Here is a 21,565-nt window from a genome sequence, read left to right on the forward strand (position 1 = left end):
ACAGTTGCAATAGTTACATAGTGCCCACTCTGTCAGAGGCTATAGAGCGTACAAAGTAAATCTATGAAGACAGATAGCCAGGATTTAAATCACACCTCGTAATTACTAGCTGTGTGACATTTGGGCATATTACTTAGACTCTCTGTCCCTCAATTTCTGCCCTGTTATATAGAGATAAGGCTACAATCCTTTAATTCCTAAAATTTTCTAGATTTTGGAAAATAGTACATACTAAATACTTTATAAAACATCCCAAGAGGAGTCTAGGTCCTTGTAATACTTGATTACATAGTAATAAAGGGTTTTTATATTTATGCAGCAAACCGTAAGTGTTCACGCTAGTTAGGATAAAAACTAAAAGAGCTTCAAGTACATCCAGGTCAGATTTTGCCAATGCATTTACCACAAACTAACAAAAAACTTTTGGTTTTGAGGTTTTAGAATTGCAAATAAGAGATCTGTAGTATGTACCCCAGAGGACTATCGTGAGAATTAACTGAGCTAATACATGACAAGTACTTACAATACCACCTAGAATACAGTGATATCAGATGACTTTTTATTTTGATGTGCAATTTACTTGCCAGCCTCTATAAGAGATATAAAAGTGAATAAAATTTATTTCTTCCTTACAATCTGATAAACTTTGGATATGTAACTTTGCAAGGGTACCATTACAGTAATAGCTAACATGTATAAGACGACTGTCATATGCCATGCACTATGCTAGATTTTTTTTTTTTTTTAAGACAGAGTCTCACTCTGTCGCCCAGGGTGGAGTACAGTAGTGCATCTTGGCTCACTGCAAGCTCTGCCTCCCGGGTTCACGCCATTCTCCTGCCTCAGCCTCCTGAGTAGCTGGGACTACAGGTGCCCGCCACCATGCCCGGCTAATTTTTGTATTTTTTTAGCAGAGACGGGGTTTCACCATGTTAACCAGGATGGTCTCGATCTCCTGACCTCATGATCCACCCACCTCGGCCTCCCAAAGACTATGCTAGATTTTTTAATGCATTATTGTGATGGTTAATATTGAGTGTCAACCTGACTGAAGGATGAAAAGTATTTTTCCTGGGTATGTCTGTGCAGGTATTGCCAAAGGAGATTAACATTTGAGTCAGTGGACTGGGAGAGGCAGATCCAACCTCAGTCTGAGTGGGCACCACCTAATCAGCTTCCAGAGTGGCTAGGATAAAAGCAGGCAGAAGTTGGAAGGACTTGACTTGCTGAGTTTTCCAGCCTTCATCTTTCTCCGGCACTGGATGCTTCCTGCCTTCAAACATCAGCCTCCAAGTTCTTCAGCTTTTGGACTCTTGGACTTATACCAGTGGTTTGCCAGAGGCTCTTGGGCCTTTGGCCACAGACTGGAGGCTGCACTGTCAGCTTCCCAACTTGTGGGGTTTTGGGACTCAGACTGATCCATCACTGGCTTCCTTGCTCCTCAATTTGCGGACGGCCTATCATGGGACTTTATCTTGTGATCATGTGAGTCAATTCTCCGTAATAAACTCCCTTTCATATATACATACGTCCTATAAGTTCTGTCCTTCTAGAGAACCCTGATTAATACAATTATCTTATTTATCATTTATAAGCACTCTAAGGTAGATACTATTATTCTTCTCACTTTATATATATCAAAAGGGAAGCTGTAAGAGACCAAGTAATCCACCCAAGATTAAGTAGTGAACCTATTATTTAAACCCAGGCATTCTGACTTGTAAGAACCATGGTTTTAACCACAATCTTATGCCACCTCCTACAAGGTATGTGTGCCATGTCTTGATGCTACAGTTGAGAACCATGACGTACCAAGGTCAAGGAAATCTGCCATACCAGTATTTCTCTACTTCTCTAACAATGACATTTTAAGTTACACATACAAATAATGCCAGCAAAACAAACGCAAAACTTACCAAATGGTGCAGTATGGTATTAGTCCTTTTGAATGCATTAAACCTGAAACAAATGTGGAATACAATGAGAACAGTAATGTGGGTAGTCATGTCTCAGTTGACAAATAGTATATCACCTTTTGTTTCAGCCTCTTCTAAAAGGTATTATTAGAACAAAAAGTTTTAAAAGGTTTAGCTCTCATTCACTGCTGGTAGGAACATTAAATGGTACAGCCACTTTGCACATGAATTTTATGGTAACTTTATTCATAACTGCCAAAATGTGGAAGTAACCAAGATGTTCTTCAATGGTTGGAAGACAAACCAATTTCAATACAACCATATAAAATATTATTCAGCCATGAAAAAAAGAAATGGGCTATTATGCCACAAAAAAAATTGGACGAAACTTAAATGCATACATACTACTAAGCAAAAGAAGCCAGTCTGAAAAGGCTACATACTCTGATTTCAACTGTATGATATTCTGAAAAGGGCAAAATTATGAAATCAGTAGAAAGATCAATGGTTGCCAGGGGTTTGGGGGACGGAGGGAGGGATGAACAGTTGAAACACAGGAGATGTTTAGGGCAGTGAAACTAATCTGTATGATACTGTAATGGTTGATACATGTCCTTATTATTTGTCAAACTTTTCTGCTCAAATTTGCAGGTCATTTTTTCCATCAACTTAAAACTACTCTAAAAAATAAAGTCATTAATCTTAAGAAAAAAGGTTTGTTAAAGATGCAGTACAAACAGCATTCTCAGACACTGTAGAGGTACAAATTGGTACTGCCTTTCTGGTAAACAGTTTGGAAATACAAATCCACAGCCTTTAAAATGATTCACACCCTTCAATCCACTAATTCCGCAAGCATGTGCACTAGGGAAATCTCCGAAATATGACCAAAGTTTGATTGATAAATATGTTCACATTATTTACATGATGGAAAAACTGAAAACAAAGTAAATGTCTAAGAATAGAGCATTATTTTAAAGACTGTGTCTACATGCACACGTATGTTTGTTGCGGCACTATTCACAATAGCAAAGAGTTGGAACCAACCCAAATGTCCAACAACAATAGACTGGATTAAGAAAATGTGGCACATATACACCATGGAATACTATGCAGCCATAAAAAATGATGAGTTCGTGTCCTTTGTAGGGACATGGATGAAACTGGAAAACATTCTCAGTAAACTATCGCAAGGACAAAAAACCAAACACCGCATGTTCTCACTCATAGGTGGGAATTGAACAATGAGAACTCATGGACACAGGAAGGGGAACATCACATTCCGGGGACTGTTGTGGGGTGGGGGGAGGGGGGGAGGGACAGCATTAGGAGATATACCTAATGCTAAATGACGAGTTAATGGGTGCAGGAAATCAACATGGCACATGGATACATATGTAACAAACCTGCACATTGTGCACGTGTACCCTAAAACCTAAAGTATAATAAAAAAAAATATAAAAAAAAAAAGACTGTGTCTATTAATACAGCCATTACACAACCACTAAAAATACTAACATGGAAAAGTAGTGACAAATCACAAAAGGAGAGCAGGCTACAAAACAATAAACACAACACACTTCTATGTTTGCTGTTTTAAAAGTGCTTGTTGGGCTAGAAATACAAAGCCTGAGACACAGCTTGACCAAAGTGACCACTAATAATGGACATGAGAATGGTGAGGGTGGGGGCACCTGGGAAGGGGCATGAACAAACATGGAATGTTGGAAATTGTCTCTATCCTGATGCTGATTACAGGACTGCAGGTATATGTACAAGTTCACTAAGCTATAAACTTCACAACAGTGTACTCAAGTGCCTTATGTAAATTATAATAAGAAAGTAAAAGGCAACACCGGGAAGGGCAGTGATTGAGAGAGGCACGAGGAGCGCCTCTGGAATGCTTGGTTCTTGATCCAGGTGCTGGTGATTTAAGTATGTTTGGTTTGTGAAAATTCATCAAGTTGTATCATTACGCTTTGGGCTTTTTAAAAAATTTCCTAAAAGACATAGCTCTTGCCCTTGAGAAACCCACAATGTAATGACAGATGTGCACATAAAAATACTATAGTTAGAATATACTAAGATGCATGCTTTTTGTTTAAGAAGCTAAATTTAAGATCTATGGAAAGAGGTCAAAGCTAGAATCAGTAGCTGCAGCAGCCTGATAAGGGCTGTGCACATGTGCAGATACATATACTATCTAATGGAACTGATAAACTGACAATCTGTTAATTTTTCAAGGAAACTCTGAGCTTATAAGAAGACCAACAGCCTGAGGTTTCACAAAAGGCAATATCACCAGTTACCACTTGTAACCACAACTTGGATGACTGAATTTATAAAAATATTTGTAATCCAACTTGCCTTTCAGAATTTATATTACTTTTTTTATATTACATTCAAATTGAGTAATACTATACAAAAGAGAGAAACGACGTATTTGTTTAAGTCAGTCATGGTTCACATTCCTGAACTAGCATTTTTTGAATTTGTCTCACAAGTAAAATGTAGCCCAGTGATTCCAAGACTGGTCTGTACATTAGAATCACCTGGAGACTCGGCTGGGCATGGTGGCTCATGCCTGTAATCCCAGCACTTTGGGAGGCCAAGGCAGGCAGATCACCTGAGGTCAGGAGTTCCAGACCAGCCTGGCCAACAAGGCAAAACCCCATCTCTACTAAAAGTACAAAAACTAGCCAGGCACGGTGGCGGGTGCCTGTAATCCCAGCTACTCAGGAGGCTGAGGCAGGAGAATAGCTTGAACCTGGGAGGCAGAGTGTAGAAAGTAAAAAGTTTCCTCTTCAAAGTTTTTCTTCTTGTTAAAGAATAAATCATAAGTGTTAGAAATAATAATGTCTTTTAAAGACTAACTTTCTTCATGTCTCCTTGCTTTGTGCTAATAACTCTTTGTTAAGCCCTATCCTACATAACTATTGGACATGCTCACAGACATGTTCCAGCTCACAGCCTATGGCCCTTCCTTACTTAAAAATGTTATTGGTTCTTTAAACCTTTCGTAAGCAACTTCTTTGTTCTTCCCTGCACTTACCTATTTAGGCTATTAGCATATTGGGTATCAGTTTAAGAGTGTGAGGTCCCACTCCAGCCAATGGATGCAGGACACAGCAGTAAGGACGACCCAAATGCATAAAGGATAAATATGTCTGCTTTTCCTTTGTCAAGTGTGCTCTCGCCATCATTCCATCTGCAATTGAGCACCCTTTCTGCAGAAAGCAAAAATGGCCTTGCTGATAAATCTTTTGTCTCCATGCTGACTTTTCTTCACAGCACCAATTATCTAACAATTTTGGTATTTCTAACACAGAGGTTGCAGTGAGCCGAGATTGTGCCACTGCATTCCAGGCTGGGCGACAAGAGTGAGACTCTGTCTCAAAAAAAAAAAAAAAAAATCACCTGGAGACTGCTAAAAATCCCAAAGCCCAGGTCACACCCAAGACCACTTAAATCAAACTATGGAGTCATTAAAAATCAACACTAACACTTTATAATTATGAAACTGAAGTGACAGATTGTATCTTATTTAGGGATACTTTCTAAATAAGGTTTTCATAATTACTTTTAAAGTGTGAACTACACTACCCTAAAACACCATTTCCAAAATGTTTTCAACTTGACTCAATATTATCTTTTTGGAAATTTTAAGTATAAAAATCCAGAATAATTCTGTATTCCTTAATGAGGCCAGTAACCAAACGTAGGTTCAAGGTTCAAGAGGGTGTTGCCAGATTTCCAACTCTTATGTAACAGTTTAAGTACTAATTACAGTGTTTTAACAAGTAAACAAAGAGAACGCAGGACTAACTCCAAGTCCCAGTTTTATATATAAGACAGAATTTTATTTAACTCAAAGAAAGTTTGAGGTTAATGTAAACCTATCAAACAAAGCCACTGTACACAATATTTATAGGTCACAAAAATCTGTGGACCAATTACTACAAAAAAAAAAAATATATATATATACACACATATATATACACAACCAAATTCCTTGCCAAATACTATATAATCATATTGCTTCATTTGGTTGGTTGGCTTTGAGACGGACTCTTGCTGTGTCACCCAAGCTGGAGTGCAGTGGCACAATCTCGGTACACTGCAACCTCTGCCTCCCAAGTTACAGCAATTCTCCTGCCTCAGCCTCCCGAGTAGCTGGGACTGCAGGCATGCGTCACCTCGCCCGGCTTATTTTTGTATTTTTAGTTGAGACGAGGTTTCTCCATGTTGGCCAGGCTAGTCTTGAACTCCCAACCTCAGGTGATCCGCCCGCCTCGGCCTCCCAAAGTGCTGGGATGACAGGCATGAGCCACTGCACCCAGCCCATTCGTTCTAATTCAAATTCAGCTGTCATTTAAAATTTGATATTAGCTTTTATACCTCAAAATGTAATTGAGAATTCAGTGTTCCCAAGTAATTCTGAATTTATGATCTTTCCTTTCTATTGGCTCCAAAACTGCCATCTGGTGGAGAGGAAGAGGGCATGCACATCTCTGCTACTTTTTTTTTTTTGAGCCTGAGTCTCTCTCTGTCGCCCAGGCTGGAGTGCAGTGGTGCAATCTCAGCTCACTGCAGGCTCTGCCTCCCGGGTTCACGCCATTCTCCTGCCTCAGCCTCCCGAGTAGCTGGGACTACAGGTGCCTGCCACCACGCCCGGCTAATTTTTTGTATCTTTAGTAGAGACGGGGTTTCACCATGTTAGCCAGCATGGTCATCATCTCCTGACCTCTTGATCCGCCCGCCTCAGCCTCCCAAAGTGCTGAAATTACATGCATGAGCCACTGTGCCCGGCATGCTACTTCTAATTTCTTAATTAACTTTATCAGGCTTATTTCCTTCAGCTGATGTCAACTTGGCCTTTTAGAACAGTTATTCTCAAAGTATGGTTCTTGGACAAGTACCATCAACATCCCCTGGAAACTTACTAGAAACTGAAATTCTCTGCCCCACCCCAGACCTACTGAATGAGAAACTGTGGGGCCCAGAAATCTGTGTTTAACAAACCCTCTAGGTGGTTATGATGTGTGAAGTTTAAATAAACAACTGTCTTAGATGAGAACTTTATCACTCAGGAACTTTTTGCAATTATCCAATAAAACAAACACGGCCTCACAAAATTAAACAACTACATGAAACTGATTAAGCAAGAAGAAGACATCACAAAGTAGTGCTTGGTGAAAATTATGATCCCAGAAGTGGGCAAGGTGTGAACAGAGCAGAAAACCAAGTCCAGGAGGCCAATAATTTAGGCATGGGGTGATGAAGAACAGCAGCTGTGGAAACAGAAGGGAGTGATATTATTAAGAGTTTTTATAAAGTAAAACTCAATGGAAAAGAATGTCAGAAATGGCTTTAAGATTTCAAGCCAGGACAACTAGGAGAATATAGAAAAGACAGGGAAAGAAGCTAGCTGGTTTGCAGGATGAAATATAAATTCAATTTTGAATTTGAGTTTGTACTGACATAAGCAGAAATAGTCAACAGAAGAAAGAGACTCGAACTTGAAAGCAAAGTTAGAACTAAAGGTATGTCTTACGCCACATGCATGTACAATCACTGACGCACTGGAATCTCTCAGCTTTCTGTAAGGAATAAATGAGAAGGCTGCAGTTGAAAACTCATTGCCAGAAGGATGCCAACTGCAACTGTAGTAATGGTCAACAGCGTTTTATTTCTGTATTCTATTTATTTATTCATTTTTAGAGACAGGGTCTCACTCTGTCACCCAGGCTGGAGTGCAGTGGTATGATACACGGGCTCACTGCAACCTCAAGCTCCTGGACTCAAGCCTCCTGAACAGCTAAGACTACAGGCACACACCACCACACCTGGCTAATTTTTAAATTTTTTGTAGAGACACAGTCTATGTTGCCCAGGCTGGTCTCAAATTCATGGGCTGTGATCCTCCAGCCTCAGCCGCCCAAAGTGCTGGCATTACAGGCTTGAGTCACCATGCCCAGCCCAGCAGTGTTTTAAAACTACTAACATTATCTGGATGGAATGGTAGGGATTAAAAAGAAGAAAAAGAAAAAAAGAAAAAACTACTAACATTTAAAAATCAAGAGATTTCACGTAAAAATGCAGTTTTTCCAGCTTTTCCAGAAAAATCAGTAGTAATGGAAACCCTGGGTCTATATTCTATAAGGGCAACAATGCCTGGGGCTGAGAAGCTGCCTCCTCTCTACAGCACTCTCTCCAGCTCACCAGTCCCCCACGCTGCCATCTAGCCAGCATCTTTCAATGCTTCCTTCTCAGAAGGCCTCTGCATTCAGGCTCATGATTCCTAACACAGAAAACAACCTAACAGAGCATCAAAGATTGAGCCTTTCATCAACTAAGAAACAACTAAGTAGAACTAGAAGAGAGGCAAAGAGTAAGAACCAAAACAATGTACTTCAGCAGAGTATAGAGCAGATGGAAAAGGCAATGAGGCCTATTAACAACTTAAAAAGTAACCTCTTCCTGTTATCTCTATTTTTTAGAGACTAGGTTTTTCCATGTTGCCCAGGCTGGAGGGCAGTGGCACAATCATAGTTCACTGTAAACTTGAACTCTGAGGCTCAAGTGATCCTCCCACCTCAGCCTCCCAAGCTGGAAGGATAGGCATATGCCACCATACCCAGCTAGTTTTTTCATTCCTTATTTTTTGTAGAAACGGGGTCTTGCTATGTTGCCCAGGATTGTCTTGAACTCCGACCTTGGCCTCTCAAAGTGCTAGGATTACAGGCATAAACCACCACACCCAGCGAAGAGCAACCTCTCTGATGAGGCTTCCTGACTCCCTCTCCCTATCTAAATCTGGCTCTCATAACTGTACTTGTCCCTTAAGACACTTACCAGAATTGGTAATCAAAAATTACTTTTGTCTAACTATTTGTTTCCTATCTGCTCTCCTTTCAGACTCCAAGGGCCTACATAAGGAACAGTAGAAACATCGAGTAGTCCAGAGTGGCTACAGGATAATAGAAATGCCTAGAACTGTGCTTCCCAGGAAGTAGAACAGAACAGTAGGTAATTGTTCATCCATGAATATACCGGGGCCAAATCTGTGAAATCCAGGCTGGTAAAATTGTATTTAATTGCATAAGCAGAAGGGCACCTCTGTGAGCTTCTGAGAATAACGGCAGGCACTGAAGTAAAACCTTAGCAAGATTAACCTGGCAATCTTGTACAGAAACAATTCTCACTGGGAAGAGGAAAAAATGATAACTTTGAGACTACTGTTGAAACTTGAATCCACAGGAAGAGGTTAAGGTTTGGGAGTGCGGGAGAACTTCGGTAACTTTGAGAATCTAGAAGAATGATAGTGCCAAGAGAGATAAAGAGTAAGGGTTATACTTAATGTGCAAATTTATTTTTCTTTTTTTTTTTTTTTTTTTTTTTTTTTTGAGATGGAGTCTCACTCTGTCGCCCAGGCTGTAGTGCAGTGGTGCGATCTTGGCTCACTGCAACCTCTGCCTCCCAGGTTCCAACAATTCTCCTGCCTCAGCCTCCCAAGTAGCTGGGATTACAAGCCCCTGCCACCACGCCCGGTTAATTTTTTTTGTATTTTTAGTAGAGACGAGATTTCACTATGTCGGCCAGCCTGGTCTTGAACTCCTGACCTCAGATGATATATGCCTGCCTCGGCCTCCCAAAGTGCTGGGATTACAGGCGTGAGCTCCCGCGCCTAGCCCTTAAGTGCAAATCTATATATGAGGTGCAACTCAGACATTCCGAGGGTTGTGACCAGCACTAGAGCTCAGGGCAAGTCAGGTTAGACAAAAATTTGAGTTACCCTAAGAGAGATGATTAGGGAACCAAAAAAAAAAAAAAAAAGTCCAAGAGCTAAACTGGCACTGGGGTAAGAGGAAAGGCGGTGGAGAGTGGCATTAGAAAAGTAGGCCAGTACCGAAGAAGCCAAGGGAGGCCAGAGTTCAAGTGGGGCTGCCCAACACTGTCAACCATGGCCCAAGGCCTTTTTTCCTCTCAGAAACACTTTCCGTGGCACCCTATTCCCTTATACACTTGTGGGTTAGGCTATTGTGGACTGGACCACCTTGGCCTCTGCTTTCTAGGATAATACCCACTCCAGGGTTGAGTCTGGAAAAAGGCATCTCAGATCAAAGCCCCCAAAATGGTCCGGGCCTCACCTACAGAGTCTGCATCTTGGAACGTGGAGTGGAAAAATTGTGCAAATGATTGATCAAGCCAAGCTGAATTGTGCAAATGACAGATCCTTTCCTAAGTCAGTTAACTTTAACAAACATGTCTTTCCAGTTTGTTTCTCTATTTGCTGACAACACTGAAAAAGCGGCAGTAACGATTACGCGTACTGATTTTCTTAGTATTTACTCAATCGCTCCATGAGCTGGTGCAAGGACAACTAATTTTAAGGTATTAAAAAAACAAACAGAAAAGCAAGCAACTCTTCAATGTATAACAAAAATTTACTGAGAATTAGGTCTGTGGATACAGTGTTAGACATCTAGATACTTTCCCCTGAAACTATTCTTCTTAAGTCAAAGAAACACCTCCATCCCTTTTCAGGAAACCCAGAAGGCAAACTCTAAGGCTTAAAGAATCCAGTAATTTAAGTTGTCCTTATTTTAAGAAAATAAGGATGGTTCTCCCTTCAAGTGGGCGCAGCTGCTACCTGGTATGACAGTACAGGGCCAGGCAGCGGGCTGTTTAAGACGCATGCAGCCTAATTTCCTAAAGATGATGGCTACCAGATTTCCTAGGCTGAGCTCAAAGCGCAGTGAGGGGTACTTTCGAAAAGTTAAACAATGTTTGCAAACATGCTCCCCCATGCCACGTTAAATTGTCCCTCAACACTAGCCTGAAAGTTCCAAATGCCTATACTGACGCTGCAGCCATGCAAGAAAGCTGAATAAAATCACACCACGGGCAGAGAGGTGCAGCAACTGGCAAAGCACCTGTGTGTGCCGGCTGCACAAAACATGCCGCAGAATTCCTCTAAGTCAAATCCCTCCGTGTCCCCAAACTGCACCCAACTTTGAAGAAAGGAAAGAAACTGAGGCCAAAAGAATTAAAGTCGTGGGGGGGACAAGCCTGAATTAAGAGCCAGAGTGGCAGAAAACCAAAGTGCTGCTGCAAAGAAGACGCTAGAGGAAGAAAGGAAAGACAGGGACGGGGTCTGGGGCCTGGGGAGGGCCAAGGTTGGGGTCTCACAGCTGCGCCTGAGCGCGACTCGAAACTTCGAGGCCAGCAGTCTCCACCCTCGGCCCTTTTCCGACTGTGGCGAGTGCCGCTGCCTGCCCTTGGTCGCTCGCTCCCTCTCACTCACCTCGACATGAGCCTCCACACCTCCCGCTGCCGCATCGCCAAACACTCCGAAGCTACAGCAGCGGAGCGAGAATCGTCTGCACCGTTCCAGCGCCTCGCGTGAGCCCCGCCCACCGCCGTCCTGCGCCGCCGGGCACAGATAACAAGTCCTCCAGGAAGCCAGAGCGACCGTTTCCGCTACGCGGCGGGGAGGGGAGGGGCGGGGCAAGAACAACGCCTGGAGGAAATAGTTGAGGGAGAGGAAGGGAGATGGGACCGATGTGGGGTGGGCCTGGGATCTGGCACGGGGCCAGGGAGAAGGCGGAGAGCGAGCTGAGGCGGAGCGGGGAGAGGGAGGATAGAGCGGACTAGGGCGGATTCGCAGGAAAGGAGATTGCCCTCTAGAGGCTGTCTTAGCCCAAAGCGCAACCTGTTGTCTAGGCTTGGCCTGACAATTTGACCAGCAGGGACTGATGTGAGACTTTTCTGGAATTTTAGTAATTTTTTATTAAAACGTAAACTTAGTATTCTTTGAGAATCAACTAGAGGAATTACATTTGATAAAGGACATCGGTGTAGTTTATTCATTCCTAACCCAATACAGCCGAATTCTTTTAATATTAGGATTGAGACATTTTCAGTTTTCTTGGGAAAAGTTACAGATCCCCCACTTTTCCTCAAAGACAGACAAGAGTTGTCTGATTAAGAGATAATAGATATGTCTTCCCAACTAAAGTAAAAGTTGCTGTTATCAGTGAAAGCATAATTACATTCAGAAAGTAGCTTACTCTTAAATGAAACCAACATTTAACTCAACTACTAGGATCCACGGTTAAATTGAGGAAAACGTTGCTCGGCTTCCAGATCCACCCAGATGTCTAGCAGAAGACATTTCATCGCCACTATTAAGTATTGACACATTTATCACAAAGAAGAAATCCGGTGACAAATTTCAGAAAGGACTCATGAAAGGAGTTATTCTTAGTATCTTGATATTTAAAGAGATACACTGTTGAGACTTTGATCAAAAATTACGTTGCTAACCTAGGTCAAATGTAATAACCAAATGCCCACTGAGAAGAGGACAGACAACAGACATCACAGAAGGAACTCCTTACCTGCAATTTGGTTTTTAACTGGCTACAGGACATCACCATCTGACATCACCATCATGCCTCATTCACTGCGCACAGAAATGAACCAGTCATCTGACCTAGCATGGTTTACTGGAAAAAGCATGGGCTTTCCTGTTAGACAGACTGAGATTCAAATCCTTGCCGCCCTAGCTTCATGTGTTTGAAACCTGAGTCTCACAAGGCCTAATCGTTAGAAGGGCCCTGTGCTTGTTTTAATGCTGTGCTATTAATAATTTTTTAACAAGGAACCACAAATTTTCATTTTATACTAGGCCTGCAAATTATGTAATCAGTCCTACTCCTAGCACACTAATAGTTTAATGACCTTGAGCAAATTATATAGCTTTTCAGAACCTCCATTTTCTCATCTGAAAATGGATGTGTTGATGATTAAAGACTAGAGGTGTTTGTGAAGATCCATTGAAATATAGACAGAAATATTGAGAGGTGATAGCGTGCTGGCAGTCCTCACAGCCCTCGCTCGCTCTTGGCGCCTCCTCTGCCTGGGCTCCCACTTCGGCGGCACTTGAGGAGCTCTTCAGCCCACCGCTGCACTGTGGGAGCCCCTTTCTGGGCTGGCCAAGGCCAGAGCCGGCTCCCTCAGCTTGCAGGGAGGTGTGGAGGGAGAGGCGCTTGCTAGCCAGCTGGAGTTCCAGGTGGGCGTGGGCTTGGCAGGCCCCGCACTTGGAGCAGCCGGCCGGCCCTGCCAGCCCCGGCCAATGAAGGGCTTAGCACCTGGGCCAGCAGCTGCGGAGGGTGTACTGGGTCTCCCAGCAGTGCCAGCCCATCGGCAATTTCTCACCAGGCGCTCAATTTCTCACCAGGCCTTAGCTCGCGGGACAGGGCTCGGGACCTGCAGCCCACCATGCCTGAGCCTTCCCCCGCCTCCATGGGCTCCTGTGCAGCCTGAGCCTCCCCGACGAGCGCCGCCCCCTGCCCCACTGTGCCCAGTCCCATCGACCACCCAAGGGCTGAGAAGTGCGGGCGCATGGCACCGGGACTGGCAGGCAGCTCCACCTGCAGCCCCAGTGTGGGATCCACTGGGTGAAGACAGCTGGGCTCCTGAGTCTGGTGGAGATGTGGAGAACCTTTATGTCTAGCTCAGAGATTGTAAATACACCAATCAGCACCCTGTGTTTAGCTTGAGGTCTGTGAGTGCACCAATCAACACTCTGTGTCTAGCTGCTCTGGTGGGGCCTTGGAGAACCTTTATGTCTAGCTCAAGGATTGTGAATGCACCAATCGACACTCTGTATCTAGCTACTCCGGTGGGGCCTTGGAGAACCTTTGTGTCCATACTCTTTATGTAACTGATCTGATGGGGATGTGGAGAACCTTTGTGTCTAGCTCAGGGATTGTAAACACACCAATCAGCGCCCTGTCAAAACAGACCACTGGGCTCTACCAATCAGCAGGACGTGGGTGGGGCAAGATACGAGAATAAAAGCAGGCTGCCCGAGCCAGCAGTGGCAACCCGCTGGGGTCCCCTTCCACACTGTGGAAGCTTTGTTCTTTCACTGTTTGCAATAAATCTTGCTACTGCTCACTCTTTGGGTCCACACTGCTTTTATGAGCTGTAACACTCACCGCGAAGGTCTGCAGCTTCACTCCTGAGCCAGCGAGACCACGAACCCACCAGAAGAAAGAAAGTCCGAACACATCCGAACATCAGAAGGAACAAACTCTGGACAGGCCGCCTTTAAGAACTGTAACACTCACCGCGAGGGTCCATGGCTTCATTCTTGAAGTCAGTGAGACCAAGAACCCACCAATTCTGGACACAATATGTGCATAAATTACTTAGGACCTCGTAGGTATCAAGACCTGTCAGTTATGCCACACCTTCCACCAAGCTGTCCTTCCTATTCCTAAATTCTCTATTTCTTCTAATGATGCTATCGTCTTCTGGCTTCCAGCTCTAGAAACCTTAGTCCTTTTAAAAAAATTATCTTAACATTCTATTTTGAAGATTTTCAAACATATAGCAAAATTATAAAAATTTAAAGCAAACACCTATGTGCTCACCACATAGATTCTACTTGGATTTACATTTTATCTTGCTTTATTCCTTATCCCAAATACCTTATTTTTAAATGCATTTCAAAGTTAATTACAGGCATCGTTTTACTTCTCCCAAAATATGGCATGTGTCTTATTATCTAGAGTTAAATATTTGTTTACATATTTTCCCTTTTGAGACAAAATTTACGTACAATGAAATGCACAAATCTTAAGTGTACATTCACTGAGTTTGACAAATGTATACACTTGTGTAACCAAAATTCCTGAGATATAAACCATTGTCATCACCCCAAAAAGTTTCCTGTCACGATTTTCCAGACATTCTCTGCCTACCCCTGCCTTCCCCACCCCAACCCCTGCCCCAGCAGCATCCACTGTTCTGTCTTGAGAACCACTGTTGTTTGTTTTGAGACAGGGTCTCACTCTATCACCCAGGCTAGAATACAGTGCCACAATCATAGCTGACTGCAGCTTCAACCTCCCTGGGCTCAACAATCCTCCCACCTCAGCCTCCTGAGTAGATGGGACTACAGGCACATGCCACCACACCCAGCTAATTTTTGTATTTTTTTTGCGAGATAGGGTCTTACCATGTTACTCAGGCTGGCCTCCAACTCCTGGGCTCAAGAGATCTCCCCGCCTCGATCTCCCAAAGTGCTGGGATTAAATACTGCACCCAGTCTGATTTTCTCTACCATCAGTTTTGCATTTTCTAAAAATTCATATAAAATGGAATCATACAGTGTGCGCTTTTTGTGTACAGCATTTTTCACTTAGCAAAATGTCCATGTCATGTGTATCAGTAGTTCCTCCATTTTATTACTGAGTAGTATTTCATTATATGAATACCCCATAGTGTACTCATCTATGCTCCTCCTGATAGATTCCTGGGATGTTGCCAGTTGGGGCTATTATGAATAAAGCTGCTGTAAACATTCTTGTGTAAATCTTTTGTAGACATATGTTTCCTTTTCTCTTGGGTAAATATCTATAAGTAGAATGTCTTGTTTATAGGGTACATCAATGTTTGGTTTTCTGTGAAACAGCCAGACCCTTTTCAAGAGTTTGTATCATTTTGGACAAGAATTCTGGTGGCATACAATCCACAGAATGAGGAATAATGTTTATAAATGATATATTTGATAAAAGGCTATCTAGAATATGTAGAGAACTATCACAATTTAAATAACCGAATTTTAAAATGGACAAGAGATTTGAATATACTATACACCTCTCCAAAAAAGATATATGAATGATCAATAATCATATGAAAAGATGCTCAACATTATTAGCCATCCGGGAAATGCACATCAAAACCACAATGACTTCACACCCACCATAATTTTTTAAAAAACAAGTGTTAGTGAGGAGAATTTGGAATCCTCAGACACCACTGGTGAGAATGTACAATGGTGCAGCTATCTTGGAAAAATGTCTGGCAGTTCCTCAAATGGCTAAACAGAGTGACCATATGACCCAACAATTCCATACCTAGGTATATACCCAAAATAAATGAAAACATAGTCCTCACAAAAACTTGTACATAATGTTTATGGCAGCATAATTGCCAAGAAGTGGAAATAACCCAAATGTCCATCAACTGATGAATAGGCAAAAACAAAAGTTATATATCTGTACAATGAAGTATTATTTGGCAAGAAACAGAAATGAAGTATCGATACATGGTACAACATGAGCAAACATGGAAAAAACTGTGCTAAATGAAAGAAGCCAGTCACAATAGACCACATATTATATGATGCCATTTACATGAGTGTCTAGAATAAGCAAATGTGTACAGATAGAAAGTAGACTAGAGGTTGCCTAAGGTTGGAGAGGAGGTAGGAGAATTGGAGAGTGACAGCTAAAGGGCACAGGGTTTTCTGGTAATGAAAATATTCTAAAATGAATAGTGGTGATGGTTGGACCACACTGAAATGAAAATATTCTAAAATGGATAGTGATGACGGTTGGCTGAATCATATACTTCATATGGGTGAATTGTGTGGTATGTAAATTGTATCTTAATTTTTGAATAAAGAATTCTGGTTGCTCCATATTCTCAGCCACATTTTGTATTATCAGTCTTTTAAATTTTAGTCATGCTGGTGTGTGTGGTGTTATCTCCTTGTGGTTTTAATTTTCATTTTCCTGGTGTCTAATGATGTTGAGCACTTTTTCATATGCTTATTATCTTCTTTCAATTTTCTTGCCCATTTTTAAATTGGGTTTTTTTGTTGTTGCTTTGTTTTTTGGTTTTTTTTTTTAGACAAAGTTTCGCTTTTGTTGCCCAGGCTGCAGTGTAATAGCACGATCTTGGCTCACTGAAACCTCCACTACTGGCTAATTTTGTATTTTTAGTAGAAACGGGGTTTCTCCATGTTGGTCAGGCTGGTCTCGACCTCCCGATCTCAAGTGATCCACCTGCCTGGGCCTCCCAAAGTGCTGGGATTATAGGCGTGAGCCACCACACCCGGCCAAATAGGGTTATATTTTTCTTCGTGTTTGATATTGTCTTTTTTTATTATTGTTCAATTATCTATCTGTTACAAATTACCCCTAAAATTTAGCAGCTTAAAGCAACCAACATTTATTGTTTCTCAGAGATTCCAAGGCTCAGGAATCAGGGAGAGACTTAGCCAGGTGGTTCTGGCTCAGGGTCTCTCATGAGGCTGCAAAGCATTGGCTGGGATTGCAGTCATCTGAATGCTCAGCTTCCAAACTCATGTGGTTGTTGGCAGGTTACAGGTCCTTTCACATGGGCCTCTCCATGGGGCTGCTCACAGTATGGCAGCTCGCTTCCTCTGGAGAGAAAGAGCCCAGAGAAAGAGCCACCAAGACAGAAGCCACAGTACCTTATAACTGTCACTACTGTTTATTTTATTGGTCACACGGACCAACCCCGGTACAGTATAGAAGATTTTACAAGAGAATACTCGGATGCAAGGATCCTTTCAGGCTGTTTGGAGGCTGGTTATCATACTTGATTTCATTTTTTCTTTCCTCATTGCCAATCAGTCATCGAGCCACACTAGTTATTTGTTTGAAAGATTTCTCAGATTTGTTCTATCCTCTCAACACCTCCACTGCTACCATTCTAGTACCCACCTGTAACTCATTCCAGATCTAACTTCTCTCTTGTCCCTCAACCGTCACACCGTTCAATTCATTCTGCATTTTACTGAAAATAAATTTTCCTAAGATACAAGTTTTGATGTATTATTAAGCTGCTAAATAATCTCACAATTGCCTATAGCTATCTTGTCCAAAACTAGACACAGTTGACTATTGTGCACGTAAAATGTGGCTAGTATAACTGAGGAACTGAATTTTCAAAAATTTACATTTAAAAACTAAAGTAGTGTTAACATTTTTATATCGATTACATGTTAAAGTAACAGTATTTTGGATGTATTGGGTTAGAAAAAATATATTATTTAAATTAACTTTACCTGTGTCTTTTTACCTTTTCAATGGGGCTACTAGAAAATATTAAATTACAGCCAGGAGCAGTGGCTCACGCCTGTAATCCCAGCACTTTGTGAGGCCGAAGCAGGTGGATCACCTGAGGTCAGGAGTTCGAGACCAACCTGGCCAACATGGTGAAACCATGTCTCTACTAAAAATACAAAAATTAGCTGGGCGTGGTGGCACATGCCTGTAATCCCAGCTACAGGCTGTTCCTCCCAGGGCTGAGGCAGGAGAATCTCTTGAGCCTGGAAGGCGGAGGTTGCAGTGGCCGAGATTGCACCATTGCACTCCAGCCTGGGCAACAAGAGCAAAACTTCATCTCAAAAAAAAAAGTTAAATTACATATGCAGCTCACATTGTATCTGTATTAAACAACAGTGGTCTAGAACATTCCCTTCAAACTGACTGACTTTTGAGGCAACAGAAATGAGGCTTCACCTTAGCTATCCAACCTTATTTACCATTTACCTGCTCTTATTCCTGTCACATGCATCTCTCCTGGATGTCTCTTGAGTATATAATGTTGATTTTCTTCCACTGCTCCTCAGCCCATGCAATTCCTTATACCAGGAAAGCCATTCTTCTTTTATCCTCCTCTAAAATGTATTCATCCTAAAGGCTCAAGTCTTATCTTTCTGCAGTAGTATTTTACTGTAACCTCTACTGAGCTCTCCTACCTGAATTTCAATTACACTTCTAAATCATAGTTCATTACTTCTCTCTCTCTCTCTCTTTCTCTCTCTCTCCCCTCCCCCACCGCCCTCTTTTGAGATGAAGTCTCACTATGTTGCCCATGCTGGACTCAAATTCCTGGGCTCAAGTGATCCTTCCACTTCAGCCTTCCCAGTAGCCGGTACTACAGGCACACATACTGCAGTTGGCTTATGACTTACTTCTTACATGATTTTTTGTAGTAATTTAATGCTAATTTTCTCTCTCAAATTGTACATTCCTTGAGGATAGGAACTGTATCTTATATTTTGTCTGAATCTTTCAAAAACCTAATGCTGGGACATGGTAAGAGGGCTTACAAATTTGATATACTAATTATGAAGGAAATGTTGTGTACAAATAACTTTGTTATCTTCTAACCAGTATAAACCTGGCATTAATGTGGAACAAATAAAGTTGTAAAATTTATTTGTCAAAATGCAAGTGCTCCTTGATGTAAGTACCCATAACATGTGAAAGATTATCCAGGAGCCAGCACAAGGGCTGAAGGATAGAAAAGTGACTCCCTCCTGCTTTCCTTTGTTGGAAATCAATGATTGGCAATCAATGAAGGCTCTGGAGAACCTGCCAAAAAGTCATTCTTGTTGGACTGAGGCCCCTCAGCACACCCAGCCCTGTCCCGTCCCCCTCTCCCTGAAGCTCTACCACCAATCAAGGTTGTCTGCGAATGCTAAGAATGAAATGCCAGATGCTTATTTTAATTGTCCCAATAGCCCATTCATGGAAGGACTTCTGAGATCTTGCCTTTTCCTAACTCTAACCGGCTGTGTTACCTAGTCAACTCTACCCTGCCTCCTCACTCATGGGGTGAGTAGGAAATCTCAAGACTCAGCCCTCTACCCCTTTCACGCCTCTTGGAAATGTGCTGAAACCCACTCGTTTTCCTTCCTTTGCATTTGTGATTTTTCTAAAAATTTACAAAATGGTCTTTTGAGTGAAGAGTGTGTTTGACGCCAATGTTCCTTGCCAAGCCAGAGCAAGGTTCTCTGACCCACAGTGAGCTCATTGGTCCCCACCCCAAGGACATAAGCATGGAAGTCTCAGAGTTACCCCTTTGGCCAAGGCCAACTGCGGGATGCATGGATGCACAGAATGTAGACCACCTGCAAGAAGTCCCTGGTGTCTTCCCAAACAGAGAGACCTGGGTCATACATCTAACGGCCAGAAGTAGGGCATTGCCCAACTACTACAGACAAGAACTGGGGAAAATAGAACTTGATTCACTGACTCCAGACAGCAGTGTTCATTTCAATTTATCAGTCACAAAATGGTGGTATGGGATACTGTGACAGCTGTAACCCAATAGCACTTAAGGGATTTACCATTTCCTCCTATGCACTATGGGCATGAATGAGTATCCTTATGGATCCCAAGGTTTTGGAGGTACCAGCAGTTAAATAATGAAATCCTCTGGATCCTTTCCCTTCCTTTTTGCTTGGTATCCAAAGCAAGTTAAATCAGCCCTGTTGCAAGGCTAGTATTCATCAGATAAACATCAGTATGGCTATGTGATTGTTAAGACATTGAAATACTTCCAAAATGATTGGTAAATAGCCACTGCTCACTGCCAGGCAACCTATTTCCTTTGGCCCAAAGGATCCCCAAGAGGGTACTGATGAAGAAACCAACCTGGCACCTGCCAGGTGACTGGCCATAGCTGACTACACTAGACTCCACCCGATGTGTTCATAGCGGGCCCAGAACCTTTCGGAGATGGCGCTCCTTGTGATAGTGCTTGCATACCAGAAGGGATGCATGGTGCCCATCAGGCTGTTCCTTCCAGGGCTGAAACTACCTGCTGCAGGCTGGCACACACAGACTTACCCCCAGGGCACTTTAATGTACCATAGCTCTTCAGTATTTTGAATATTACTCTTGCATTTTTGTATGCTTGTGCTAATTATTTTGTGCAACCCAAAGAACAGGATTGGACCCATGCATTATGGTGGAAATATTGAAAGGATCACATAGGTTAAACTGGGAACTGAAAGTCTTTTGAAGGGGAGCCACATCTGGGGCCCTTTCTTCTCTATCTCCCTTTCTTGTTGGCCGCATGGAACCTCATGCAAACTCGCGGAATGTCTGCTTCTATTTGGTGCTTTGTCTAATCATGGAGGGGCTACTATGATCCAGGTGCTGTGTTAGTGTTAGGCTCTGAAGGTTACATGGAGCCATGGAAGCACATAGTAGGTCCACCTGTTATAATGTTGGAATCAGAGAAAGCTTCCCAGGAAAGGTAACTGTTTTAGATAGAGAAACTCTGCACAGATGAAGCATAATAGGTGACTCCAGCATTTTGACAGTGGCACAATAGAGGTAGGGAAGGGTCAGGTCTCTGGGGACTATGAAGCCTGTCTAAGGGTATTTAAGCAGAAAGATTACATAATCGGATTTGACTTCTATCAGTATCACTTTGAAGCAGGGCCAGTGGACCAGAGAAAACTGATCTCCCTATATGTTTTCTGTACCTTCATACTAATTTGACTTCCAAGAGATTTTTAGTTGCCTTCGCTTGTCTGATTCCAACTCTACTTCACGACATCATCTCATAATATTGCTTTTAAATAGTTATTTTTTACATTTCTATTTTGTTTCTATCACACTTTCTAATTGATTAATCTGTTTCTCATTTTCTGAACTCAGCAAAGCAATCTGATTAGCCCAGTGTAAATTTTTTGAGCTGTGAACGGACCAACTTGGATCAAGAGGCCATGGGGTTTAAGCATCCATTTGCCTACTGGGAATGTTCATGGGTTCCAAGATTATGTGGGTCTGGCAGGCAATTATGGCTTATTTCTCAGATCATCAACCAGTATCCATGCTCAGAGTATTGATTCAAATAGCAGCTGATAAGGATAGGAGCATTTATAAAATTGGAAAAATTTTAAATAAAGATAGTTCTGTTAGACCAAAAAATTTGTGTATATATGTGCAGAAACATTTTAGAGAAATGCACACCCAAAATGTTAACAGTGGTTATCTTTGGGTGATGGTGAAAATACG

At 42.2% G+C, this 21,565-nt stretch overlaps 1 protein-coding gene across 2 annotated transcripts in view; it reads right to left on the reverse strand.

Annotated features, from left to right (window-relative positions):
- HIBCH (3-hydroxyisobutyryl-CoA hydrolase) overlaps positions 1-11,362 on the reverse strand; it is a 114,408-nt gene extending 103,046 nt beyond the window's left edge. For both annotated transcript variants that reach the window (XM_030802359.1, XM_003253855.3), the window contains exons 1-2: positions 11,224-11,362; positions 1,917-1,959 (exon numbers count right to left, since the gene is read on the reverse strand). In XM_030802359.1, coding sequence (XP_030658219.1) covers positions 1,917-1,959; positions 11,224-11,258 — 78 coding nt within the window. In that variant the 5' untranslated portion in view covers positions 11,259-11,362. The remainder of the gene's footprint in view (positions 1-1,916; positions 1,960-11,223) is intronic.
- Positions 11,363-21,565: the final 10,203 nt, after the last annotated feature.

This window comes from Nomascus leucogenys, chromosome 22a (genome assembly GCF_006542625.1).
Source record: "Nomascus leucogenys isolate Asia chromosome 22a, Asia_NLE_v1, whole genome shotgun sequence".
Lineage (NCBI taxonomy): Eukaryota > Metazoa > Chordata > Mammalia > Primates > Hylobatidae > Nomascus > Nomascus leucogenys.